General features: G+C 44.0%; 1 protein-coding gene across 3 annotated transcripts in view; it reads left to right on the top strand.

Annotated features, from left to right (window-relative positions):
• The window catches only part of LOC307031544 (vang-like protein 1), a 46,624-nt gene that overhangs the window by 12,256 nt on the left and 21,496 nt on the right, over positions 1 to 12,872 (top strand). For all 3 annotated transcript variants that reach the window (XM_079668742.1, XM_079668743.1, XM_079668741.1), the window contains exons 2-3: positions 1,837 to 2,062; positions 9,161 to 9,296. In XM_079668742.1, coding sequence (XP_079524868.1) covers positions 1,992 to 2,062; positions 9,161 to 9,296 — 207 coding nt within the window. In that variant the 5' untranslated portion in view covers positions 1,837 to 1,991. The remainder of the gene's footprint in view (positions 1 to 1,836; positions 2,063 to 9,160; positions 9,297 to 12,872) is intronic.

The raw sequence follows: 12,872 nt of genomic DNA, 5'->3' as shown, positions 1-12,872 counted from the left end.
AGCTGTCCTCCTCTTCATAGGATTTATGGAATTGTAATGCCAAGTGTAGGCGTGCTGGATCAGAGTCCATGTGTGCAGGGGAGTTGAGTTAGGTGCTTTTCACTTGGTGATTTAACATATGTTTGTATTTCACACTTCACATTTTTCACCTCACCCAAAGCACTTTGAGAAGCTGTGTGTGTGTGTGTGTGTGTGTGTGTGTGTGTGTGTGTGTGTGTGTGTGTGTGTGTGTGTGTGTGTGTGTGTGTGTGCGTGCGTGCGTGCGTGCGTGCGTGCGTGCGTGCGTGCGTGTGTGTGTGTAGGTATTATAGGAGTGTTTACAGCCTGCCTCAAGCTACACGCATGACTCACCTCTCTCCCGTTGTGCAGTTAATCACATGTGCGCTTTTAATCGGACTCTTTTGAGCCACATGTATCTCATTCCAACAGCTCTCATCTTTTACTTTTTCCCATAATTCATCTCTGCACACTTAGTCTGACCCTAGTAAATCAAGTGTGCTCTACTACAGCCTCTGATCATCCACCATTTCCTCTTAATGCAGTCTGGAATCCCCCCCCCCCCCCCCCCCCACCTGCTCCAGGGACCCTACATGTTATTAGTCCGTGGCTTTTTACTGCTATTAGAAACAATTTGACGCTTAAGTGGGTCCTGCATCTGCACGGTTATCCTCTGGGGGAAAGAATGCAGCTTGATTTGACTGGAAGTGACTTAATGTAGTCCAATCAGCAATTCCCCTGTAACAGCCACTAATAATAATGCAGAGATTAGTGGATAAAAGCATCAATCAATTTAGATTTACAGTTGACGGCTCACTCTCCAATTGTAAATACCCATGCAAATAGATTATCTGAGTTTCTTTTGTAGTTTCTTTCTTGGAATAATATTTCTAATCCATATGTATTTATTCTTACAATGGCCCTAATATGCTGTTCCAGATATAAAATAGAGAAAGAAGAAGTAACTCTTGTATTGTATAATGTATTCATTAGCTTACATTGAGGTGGAAGCTGAATTGTACACTGTCCTTGGTTAGCAGATACATGTAGATTAGATTTCTGGGGATTGACTAATCAATTCATAACATGTTATTTCCACTTTAAAATGTCTCTGCATGTCTTGGCAAAGGCTGAAAAAGATCATAATCAATCTTAACAAACACATCCTTGGGTTGTGTACAAGCGTTTGTACAGACATCACGTAACGCGTCGATGATAGACTTCCATTCTTTTCAAATGAAGCATGTCCTAGCCACAAGCAATTCATGTTTTCACTTTCAGACCTGCCATCCTCTGAGCATGTCTGCCGTGACGGGCTCCGGAGCACAGCAATGCATTATATACTGATGCAATCAACAGTTTATGAAAAGTAACCACATGTAGGTAGAACGAGGACACCTTTATCTGTGAGTCCCTGCTTCGCTCCCAATCTGGCAACACCTCCATCTTACTCCTGTGAGAAAAACAGGCTTTTATCTCCCCCACACTCTCGCTGTGCTCGTCTTCTCTGAGCTTGTCAGTGTCAGGCTTAAACAGTTTGCTGTGTGTCAGAGACTTTAAACTGCCTCTGAACAACAGTTGTCAGCCGCGTGGGAATAAGAGCAAATTGCTCCTTCACGGTAGCAGTGTTTCTTTTATGCTGAACGCTCAGCTGTACCCTCCTGAGAGCTGCATATAACAGTGTTGTTACTGCAAGTGTGTTGCCAGAACATCGCACTTTAAACCTTGAGACTTGATTGATGTCAGACGCTGTCACGGTCTTGTCTGCCCCTCCTGTGGGCAGGTTTCCTTGACATTTCACATTTTAAATTCAGATTTCCTCTCCGTCTCGCCCTCCAGGTTGATGTTTCCACACCGGGCGCCCCCAGGGTCGCTTTCCAGCCTGACTGCGGACCGCTCTCCCCCCCTGTCAGCCTCCTGATCAGCCCGCTGACCGCCTGTAGCTCGACCGCACCGCGCACAAGGTTCCTCTGCCTGGACAGCACTGCGTCGCCATGGACACAGAGTCCACCTACTCTGGCTATTCCTACTACTCCGGACGCTCCCGGGGGTCCCACAGGCATGGGTAAGACTCAATGCTACTTAGTGAACAACTCCTGTCCTGCCCTGCCTTTACCTAAAAGAGTCCCTGCCACAGTGTCACTAAACGCTTACCACCTGCAATAGCCCCTCCTCATTTGCAAACATGTAATGCCAAAATGTTAGACCAAAACCATTTGTATAACCAAGAATAAAATATGGCCATACGTTTCATGTTTTCTATTTATTTATTTTGTTGTCTCTATTTATCTGTCAATGCTTCACCATTGAATTGTGCAGTGTTGTTTCTGCACAGATTGAAACATGTAAACTGTCAATCTACTAGAGATCATAAAATCATGTTAATACATGTCACCCCACATAAAACAAATCAGACCCTGTTCTTGGCGTTTAAAGCCTTCCTCCTATGTCATGAGAAACAGAGATGCTAAATTCCTCATCTTAATTTATTCTTCTAGTAATTCTTTAAGCAGGAAGTCCTATACATGTGATACAAATAGTATTGTTTCATTATTAAAGCCTCCTTTTTGGATAAACTGTATCAGAAAACATCACAGATTAAAGAAACACCAGTTTATCTCACTCCCCCCCCTCCTCTCCGTTCAGCATGCTTGGAGCCCACAGCTTGTGTAGGGGCATTAGTCTGTCAGCAGTGAAATGGCTGTAGCTGACAGGCCTCAGGAAGGCAGCGGGGGACAGGTGCTGAAGAGGGCCCACTGACTGATGAGAGGGGGCTCCTGTTCCACAGCGGCCCCTCCCTCCTCATTGAAGCCCCCCTCTAGCTCCTTCACCATATATCTCTTGGTTTTTCCACTCTTGCTGCCACCAATTTAAAGGACTTTTGGTTTCGTGCCATCGTCTATATTTTGTCCTACGCGCTTTAACCCTCATGTTTCCCTTATCATCCCCTTGTGTCCGTCGTGACATGAATTCAGCAGCTGCCCTCTTTCTCGTTCGCTCTTGACCCCCTTGTGTGTGTGTGTCGTCCCCCCCCCCACCTCCCCCTTCTTAAATGGATTCCTGGCTACTCTCTGAGGATGGGTCGGCGCAGGCGTCTCACTTGTTCCCCACTCGAAGCACATTCCCCCGGGCAGGAATGTGCCCGTGTAGCATAAAGTTACGATGAGCAAAAAGTCATGTCGCCTCGTGGCAGTGGTTGTGGTGCGGGCTCCTATCACTTCTTTTCCTGAAGCCTTTCAAGTGATTGACAGGCAATTGGTTAGGAACATATGGGGGTCTCCGCTAAACGCCGTTCCCCCCTCCCTTGCTCCTTCACCCCTACCAAGACTGTGCCAAAACCACCCGCTGGCCTCTAATTTGATGTTGGAAAAAAAAGAATGGTTGCTTTCGAAACCATCTTGCCATCGCCCTGTGAAGGTCATCTTTCGACGCTGTATGGTGCCCCGCGTGAGACAGATCTGCATCGCTGTCGTCTCATTACAGTGAAGCCCGGAACAGATGCAGGCACATGGGAGCACATTTTCATACAACATATCACACAGTAGTGTTTATTTCAAAGTCATGAAAACATCATCATTTGTCAGAATAGAATTGGACAGGCTGAAGTGTTCATTTACAGACAGGGTTTTTGGAGTTGTTTCCAGCTGGCTTTTTGCCCCCCCCTCCTGTGTCAAACAACCCTAGACTAGTGTCCAGGATACTTCCACTAAAGAGTCCTCCTGGCTCTTCAGTAATGGCAGAGCTCCATTTCCTGCCAAAAGCTGCAACGACACACACTGATGACACGGATTTCTTTATTTGCATGTGGGAATTCCTTCTGTTCCCGAAAGACCTTGTTCAGTTCCAATTGAGCGAAAGACTCAAACACAAGAGAGCAGTCTTTTTAATAATTAAGGATATTACAGTGATTCCCATCCACTGTTTTATTTATACAGAATCCAGAGCATCACTTACTGTGTAAGTGTTGTGATGGCCATTTTTGGATGTTTCATAGAATGGATTTTAAATAATTGGTAGTTACTGCTCTTATTTTTGTGTTAATCCAAATAATTTGGTTTTAATCTCAGCATTGGGTTCCTATAAGGAGCATAGTAGTTTGGTATTGGGTCAGTTTAATTAAATCCTGAAACTTTCCTAAAGCTTGGCTCCTCCACTCTGCCAATTTGGAGTATTTAAATGGTTATGAAATTGCAAATCTCTTATGAGCAGCTGCTCATGTGGAACATTGGTTCTTTTGATTGGTATAACTCCAATTATTGGGCAGCATGCAGAATTCTCATGGGACGGAGTGAGTCATTTAAACTAATTAATTTACAGTTTTAGTTCCATTTGAGGGTCATGGATGACCCGCCTGCATTTTATATACATTTCTGAATCGACCAAAATATGTCATTATTAGTTTATTAACCAAGAAATATGTTTTACAAGGAATTTTGTTTGATTTCAGCTAACTTTTTTTCAACCAGCTATATTAACTTTCCTGTTACTTTCAAAGGGAACAGCTGAGTGATTATTGAACACTATGTATTTTAGGAGAATATGCTCGTTATCACGAACACGTCTCCACCTTGCACTGACTCTCTTGGGAACACTTCTGGTTTCCGAAATGCAGCCAACACGTCGCACAACCCTTTTGTTTCTAACACAACCCTGACCCTCATGAGTCACAGGAATGTGTCACCTTACTGCAGTGTTATCTGTAGGAGGCTAACCCTAAAGAAAAAGGCAGGCCACATGACTGCTTATCACACGAGTGCCCCTCCACCTCAACATGGATCAACTCCAAACTGCACAGGCTGATTATATTTATACAATGCAGCTTATCAGTGACTTTGAGGTAAACATTTTAACACCAAGAATATTAAACTTCATTTGTAGGACCTATTAAGCTAAATATATTGCAATTTAAAGTAAATGCAAATGGATCATCTTTTTGCAAACCCATCACACAGAGCTCTTTATATCTTGATAGCTAACGGTTTAAAATGGCCCTTGAGTGTGTGCTTGGTCACTTTTTATTTGGCTTCATGACTCAACCCATTTGGCTGAGTCGGAGCTACACGGGTGCCACAAAGCTGTGTGTCACACAGGTGTGTGTGTCTGTGCCCTGCCAGCCACACACAGAGAACAAATTGATCCTCGGACAGTTGGCCTGCCGTGCTAGTTGGCTCTCCATTAGCCGCCCCGCTATCAGTGAGAGGTGGAGAACGAGACCGCACTCATCCTCAGGTGTTACAGCCAAACTGCTTCCAGAGACTAATTGGCAGTACTGTGCCCCCGCTTGCCAGGCATCTCTACCCCCCCCCCCCCCCCCCCCACTCCCTCTCATCCTCACTGTTCCAAAAAGCCATCTTCGTTTCAGGGAACCTCGCTGGAAGTCAAATTCCATTAATCAAATCATAGCACAGCACGCGGTCGGAATACCAACGAGCCGGGCTGCATGTTAATGAGGCAGGAAGAGGATGTGGGAAGGCTGGTGGTGTGTGTGTGTGTGTGTGGGGGGGGAGGAAGGTGTGGGTGCCGGGAGCGAGGTTTCCACAGTGCGATCACCCCACAAGCATGCTGGAGGGGGAATGAGAAAACGTGCTGGGGGTGTCGGGGGGGGGGGGGGGGGGGGGGGCTGGCAGACAGAGGCCGATCTGTTCCAACCCCTCCCTGCTCACCACAGGTCTGCTGCCCTGAGTTTCCTGTCTGTGTGCATATACAATTTCAAAATGCAGTTGTAAACAGCAATCTTTTTTTATGTCCAAGTCGTCTTTTTCACATTTGTAGTCTCGCCAGCTCTCCAGGAACCAGGTGTTCCTTCACTGTCTGGTACTGACTTTCCCAATGAATCACGCTCTGCTGGGACTAGCGTGTAAAGACACACATTCACACGTTGTTTTCAAGTGGTTCCCAGCCTAAACGTGGAGCGCGTGTGACTCCTCATTACAGGTTGTCTTGTAAAGTGGATGTGGGTTATGTCTAATTACAAACCCTACTGCAACTCAAATAAGCATGTGTATTTGTTTTTGCATTTCTTATTGCCTGAAGAAGAGTATTCGTTTCTGTTTTGTGTCACACGCGTGTTGGATATCGGGTATTTTTAAAAGAATACAAATCAGTTACTTATTCAGTATATTTCAAACTCTCTAAGCACAATGGAAAGACTAGCAAAGACGGTTTTAATATGTTTATTTGGTTTTGGTCAATTTTAAATGAAGTTTTCTGGCTTTTATCTTTCCTTTATTTCCCCCGGAGATGCTTACTATTCTGCTGATAACTTTGACTCGCTGCTGCTCCTTCCCAATTAATAACCACCATCACTGACAGCCTTTGACTGATGATCCCTCCCGCTGCAGAAACCATTTACACTGATGATGATAACCATAATAACACCTAAAGTAATAATGATGGCTGTAATGTATTTAAAAGCTTACACGGCCCTAATCTCCTGGATTTATTAGACGAGAATATGTCAGTCACTCTGTCAGTGAGAGGAGTTGCTGCGGGCTGTTGTAAAATGAGCTTTCTTTCACTGTGTGCACGTTTGAAGCATTGTGATGGTAGGAAACGGTGTCCACGCTCAAAAGGAAGTACAGGAATAGAGGCGGAAAGCAGACAGGTTAACACCCTTTAATCAAAAACACTTCCATCCATCCAATGTGAGACTGAGCTGTCAATCATACTGCGCGACCCCTGCAGGCAGGATATCCTGAGATATGGTTATGAATTGTTATTGTGTGGGAAAGTAGCGTTCAAGGTTGTCACTTATACTTCACTAAAAGGCTATTGTTAACGGGCACCAGATCTTATTCAGCTTTGTCAGACTCAATATCAACACTTGCTGATCTAATCAGTGTTTGTTAAATTAACAATGTAGCCGATTAGTATGTGTAATGGGAAAGGTGTTGCTTGTAGCGGTAGACAAACAGAAAATGGTTGCCTGCTCATTGTTTTGGTTTTAGGCTCTTAGCTTTGATGGATTGGTTGAGTCCCACAGCTCTCATCAGCGTCCATTTTGACCACATAACAACACAACATAACACATGAGTCCTGGCAATTGGCTACAAGAAACATTGGCATATCGGATTTCACCAAATTCTACTTTTGTGTATTGCTACTTGGGGTTGTAACATGGCTGGAAACACCAATCTAATTCTAACGCTGTGCTGCGGTCATCGTGTAAATCAGGGGTGGGGAACCTTTTTCCTCTCAAGGGCCATTTCAATTTTTACAACATCCTCCGAGGGCCGTACAATTTACAAATGATTGAACTCAACGTCTGCTTAAAAAACTAAAATCACAGCCCATTCATTTCGCCTTTCTTTCATACTGTGTAAAGAAAAAGCAACCTCTTAATCCAGATATTTGACCATGACCCGCACATGCATGCACCGTGGCATGACCACCAAAACAGAAATATATGGACACAAGATGTGTGCAAATGTATTTAGTTTCATATCCATGTGGATATGATTTAAGTGGGGGGGAACGTTTGACCTCTGTCATTGCCAACAAAGGGTATATAACAAAGTATTGATATGAACTTTTGTTATTGACCAAATACTTATTTTCCACCATAATTTGCAAATAACCAGGAAGATTTATTTTTCATGTTGAAGTTAAAAGCATCAATCTCGTGCACTTTGAGAGTAAAATTAATAGATCTATGGATACATCTCTCAACACCTATGAAACAAAACTGTAAGCAGATTTTTTTTCTTTATGGATATTCTTGGAATAAACGTCCCGGCCCGGAACCGCGTTCTGGTGCTCTCCGTTAGAACTACACTCCTGTCAGACGAGACATATACCACGTGAGGACACGTTAGGCTCGTGTTGTGTTCAAAGACCCTGACCTTGGCCAGGAAAAACAGGCACTCGCTTGTTATTTTGCGGTCTAAATTTCTTGAATTTTTTTCTTTTTTGCGTGTGTTTAGAAATTACCTCGAGGGCCGTAGCAAATGTTCTCGCGGGCTATATACGGCCCGGAGGCCGGAGGTTCCCCACCCCTGGTGTAAATAAACAAAAACTAGAACATTCAGCTTTAAACAGAAAGCCACAACAGCCTGTGTTCATCTCTTGAAAGACAGAGCATTATGGAAAGGAGATTTGTTACACTTTTTTTCTTATTTCACTTGCAATTAAATAACTTAATACAAAGGAAATATTACGCGTAGAGACTGCAGGAAACTCAATTAGCATTTAGAAAAGACAATCAAGAAATGCCCTTTGTCTTCTTCAGGCGTGCAGCTGTAAATAAGGACTCCATGATATCTCTTTCATTCACCTGCTGTCCAATATGTTAGTCCATTATTCTCTTTACAGGATGTATTATCTATATGAAATCTGACAGCCCTGCCTCTGGATTCTCTATTCGGTCGGATGTTTCCTGTAAAATACTGTATGTATCACAGTATGTCCGTGATGTCAGCAGCTGGAAGGGGGGGGGGGGAGCCAGATGAGGGATTAACTGAGGCTGTGGTAATGGAGCTGCAGAGTGGGCACCGTGCCACGTGGTGGTGTTGATGCTGGGCGGAGAATATGAAGACCTGCCATTCACTCTTTGCAGGATTAGGGCTGTAAGTGCAGTGGGTCAGTGTGGCTAATGGAGCTCATATGTTAGGGACACAGGGCCTTGTAGTGAGAGTGATGGTTAGGGGGGTGTGGGTGTAGTGAGGAAGGATGTAGAGGGAGGGGTTTAGAGGGCCAGAGTTCATATGGGCTTCAGGGAAGTAGATGAAACAAAGAGCAGTTTAATTTCTCCTCTTTCACACAGCGATCTGCTTATCTGACTCAAACAGCCGCTTTCGCATTGTGTGTGTGTGTGTGTGTGTGTGTGTGTGTGTGTGTGTGTGTGTGTGTGTGTGTGTGTGTGTGTGTGTGTGTGTGTGTGTGTGTGTGTGTGTGTGTGTGTGTGTGTGTGTGTGTGTGTGTTTCAGCATGCATCTCTGGACAAAACCACAAAAGACATTACACAACGGTTATTACTCAAACTTGGTTGATTAGTTGAACCTCAAAGTGTATAATCAATGTATCATTTAAAGTTGTTTCTTTGAATGAAATGTGGCCCAAAACTCTCAATCTCAAACGTTTATACTGGATTTCTTTGATTTCAAGGTTAGTAGGGCAACAGGTGTACTGCACTAACTGCAATTTATGAATTCTTCTTGTTTTCCAGGGAGCGAACCCGGGACAGAGATCGCCACAAGTCCCGCAACAAAGACAGCCGCTCAGAAAAGTCTGTAACGATAAACTCGCCGCCCGCTGAGCCACTGCTGGGCGACTCGTCTGTCCGGGGGGGGGAGCAGGTCCAGGTAGGGCTGAGCACCACTGCACCGTCACACACCTTTACACTCACCATTTAGGAACCAAGTTGCTTTAGATGGGATGCCTCTGCTAGTGATTTACAAGGGATTTAGAGGAAAGGCGATTGGAAGTGGCAAACTGTTTATTTTCCTGCTGGGTGGGGGCCCGTTATGGTGGCCCCTGCCAAAATGGACCGGACCAAGAAATAACAGCAGCTAAGCTGTTTCTGACTGTCAGTCAAATTTAAAGTCTACCCTCAGAAAGCATGCTGACTCTGATGCTCTACAAATGGATTATGTGATAGATTATTTGATAACGGAGAAATATATGGTAGGACATTTCCTATTAAATCATTTAAATTAACTAGTAGTGTGCCTCACTACTGTATCCAGGTCAGATTGACCCGAACATCTTAAGAAGGAGGTAAATGTGTAGGTGCATTTTAGTACTTTACAGAATAATCTAATGCCATGAGGTTTCAGGTAGGCTGCATCGTCAGGATGGGTCGTTTGGCAATTTGTGCAAACGCGTTTGTTTATTTTGCCAAAATGGAGTCTGTTGAATCATCTTCATTTTTATATAACCGCTCTGGGATTTTGTTACTTGGAGTCAGATAAAAGGCAAACTGAAGACATGTTGATCAGATAGCACTGTGTTAGCTGAGCAGGTTGGCATGTCGAGACGTGAACTTCCTGGTAGCACTCGAGGGATACAAGAGTTCTTGGCCAAAACAGCCGTGGTGAAATAAAATGAGTAATTGCCAATTTGTAGTGGTATTGTTCGGGTAAACCTGATCTATCTGTGTTTTGACGAGTTGTGCAAAGTACTAGTCTTTCCTTCCCAAATATCAGCTGAATAGCGAAATAAGAGAATTCAAAATAAAGCTTTTCTAGAGCTATCAAAATAAGACACAGTATTTCTTACATCAGTAAATCAATATAAATGAGGATAATATTAAATTCATGTTAAGGTCCATTCAGCTTTATTTATTGACCAAGGTTATAAATCAATACATTGTTTCCTTCTTGTGTGAAATGTTATAAACGGAAACAGCATTTGAGTAATGTTGTGGTGAGCTGCAGGGTTATTTCTGAGTCAGGGGTTTGGTCTAATTGCTGGGGTCTGCGACTGTAAACACTTGTAGGTGCTTATTGCATGGTGATACTACAGGTGCTCAACGTCGTCTGTGCTAGTTCCCATGTTTACTGCCTCGGTTTACAGCCCTGTGCAGATGCTGTCAGACAAACGAGAGGAGGAGAGCTTCATGGCATTTTGATGAGCAGTCATGTAAAACAGTTTAAATGTTTGCCTTGCTTTGTGCATTGAAAGCAGGACTTCTAACACTTGCTGCTGGCAGGAGTTAAATGCATAATAATAAAAGCGATTTTAGCACACTTGGCTAACCCGAGAATGACCCAAAACAACTTCAAGTCAAGTGTTGGGCTTAACCAGCTAAAGGGAAAACATGCACCCAGACGTTCCCCATCCTTCACTGACCTACTTGGCGTTCACTTTCCCTTGTGGCAGCCCTCGTTAGCATCGCCTGTGTATGTGTGACTGTTTTTTTGTGTTTAATTTGAACACATGACAGGATTTGCCACAGAGCACAGCCCTCTTCAGTATTTAGCTGTTCATGTCTTATTCATGCCGTGGCCTGCAGTGGTGCCTCTGACAGGGCGGGGGTGTTGGCTTTAGTTTTAGTAATCAGGCCCACCAATTCTACTGAGAGAGGCTCAGCACAAATCCCTGTGTGTCTGCGTGTGTGCTAAGGCCTCGCGTACGCTCTCCGTCTGTGAATATTTTCTGTGTGAGTCCCAGAGTCTAACTGTGCAGCGCTCATTACTCCTCTGCAGGGACTTAATCAGAGCGCTGGCTGACAGAGCAGCACATCGCTCCGGGCAGGGATGTCCTCACAATCCGGCAAAAAAAAAAAGTTTCTCATGACTGTGATGTGTCTGTGATGCCTCACCACAGGAAAGGATAAAAGACGAGCGCTCGTGTTACATGGGAAATGTGTCGAAAAACACGAACAGAGATTTCGAGATTAACACCAAACCGAATAAATGTTTAGAGACGGCTGTCGAGGGATGGTGTTTGTATGTGTACTTTTTTAACAAATCACATTCATAGAAATTGCTCAGGATCTTGGGAAATGATATTTATTCTCTTGCCTCATGTCTGTACACTGCTTATGAAGCTGGAGCCAACAATTTAGCTAAGCCTGAAGGACTGAAATCAGGGGGAAACAAATAACAGAGTCCAGCTGCAGGCACCTCTTTAAGCTATTTATCTTTGTTTAATCTGTAAAATAAAAAAAGGGCTTCATTTTACAGGGGGCTATTTGAAACACTTCGATACGGCCAATTATCAAGGAACCAGCAGAGATTCGAAGAAGCTACATGACTTTTACACCTAATTATTTAAAATAAAGCTAGCTGTTCCCTTCCGTTTCCTGTCTCTATGCTAAGCTAGGCTCCATCTCCAACCCTCAGCAACAAAGCAGATGAGGGTATCTCTTAGTGTTGAAGACTTTTTAACTTGGCTATAAACTACAAAGCTTTTTGGGGCCAACTTTGTACTTGGAATGGGATTTCAACACTGCTTGTAAATTCAGCTGATCATACTGTTCTTCGATTGCTTGATATATTTGAACAGAACCCTTCTAGCAGATTGCTATAATTTCAGGAGGGAGGCCAAAGCTCCAGGTTGTCTGTGTGAATGTGAGAAATACTCTTTAATTGCTCCTTCGGCAGGAACACCTTCAGGTTGGAACCAGCGCTGTCAGTTAATGTCTCTGGCATGTCAATGTCTACTGTATTTTGCTAGCTGGGTGATGGTAAAGACCAATGGAGACGAATATAGCCTGTACTGAGCTATGAACAGACAATGGCAATAATTGGCTGAATATACCCTGCTGTTATTGTTGCATGGAACTGAATAGTGAGAGGTGTAGTGGAGTAGCTCAGGTCAATGTAGCATGGCATGTCGAACAGGGGGAATGTGATATGTTTAAACCATGAAGCATTCTTTGGGAATTAGCGCCTTCATATACCAACAAGTGGAGCGAAAGTAGAGCCAGGTTTATTTTTAGATGTTCATACGCACTTTGAAGATGGAAGAGGCCTGCTGCCTGAGAAGTAAATACTGAAATCTCAAAATGAAGTAACATGGACCTGGTTCGTCTGGGGCCAAACCGTTGTAGCTTATTTCTAAATGTAAGACTTTTAAAGAGGACATATTGTGTTCATTTTCAGGTTCATATGTATTTTGTGTCTCTACTCAACATGTCTCCATGCTGTAATGTTCAAAGAGCTCGTTATTTTTCTCATACTACCTGTCCAATCCTCTTCCACGTCCTCCCTCGGCTCCCCTCACTCACACCTTTTTAAACCTCCCATTGTTTCACCTTGCTCGTCCTCCCTTCAGCTCAATTCATTAAATCCAATTAAAGCTGCTTTGTACTCTCAGCTGCTAGCGCTCTCAAGCAGGACCCTCTGTATGGTAGCAGTAGCACTCATGGCAGACCCCAGCACTGGTAGTTTGGCCCATATCTCCACAGCCATGTCTTGGAAGGCGCTGAGCTC

This window comes from Notothenia rossii (assembly GCF_949606895.1).
Source record: "Notothenia rossii genome assembly, chromosome: 3".
NCBI lineage: Eukaryota > Metazoa > Chordata > Actinopteri > Perciformes > Nototheniidae > Notothenia > Notothenia rossii.
Note: the sequence above shows the minus strand (reverse complement) of the source record. Positions and strands in the feature narration are given on the sequence as shown.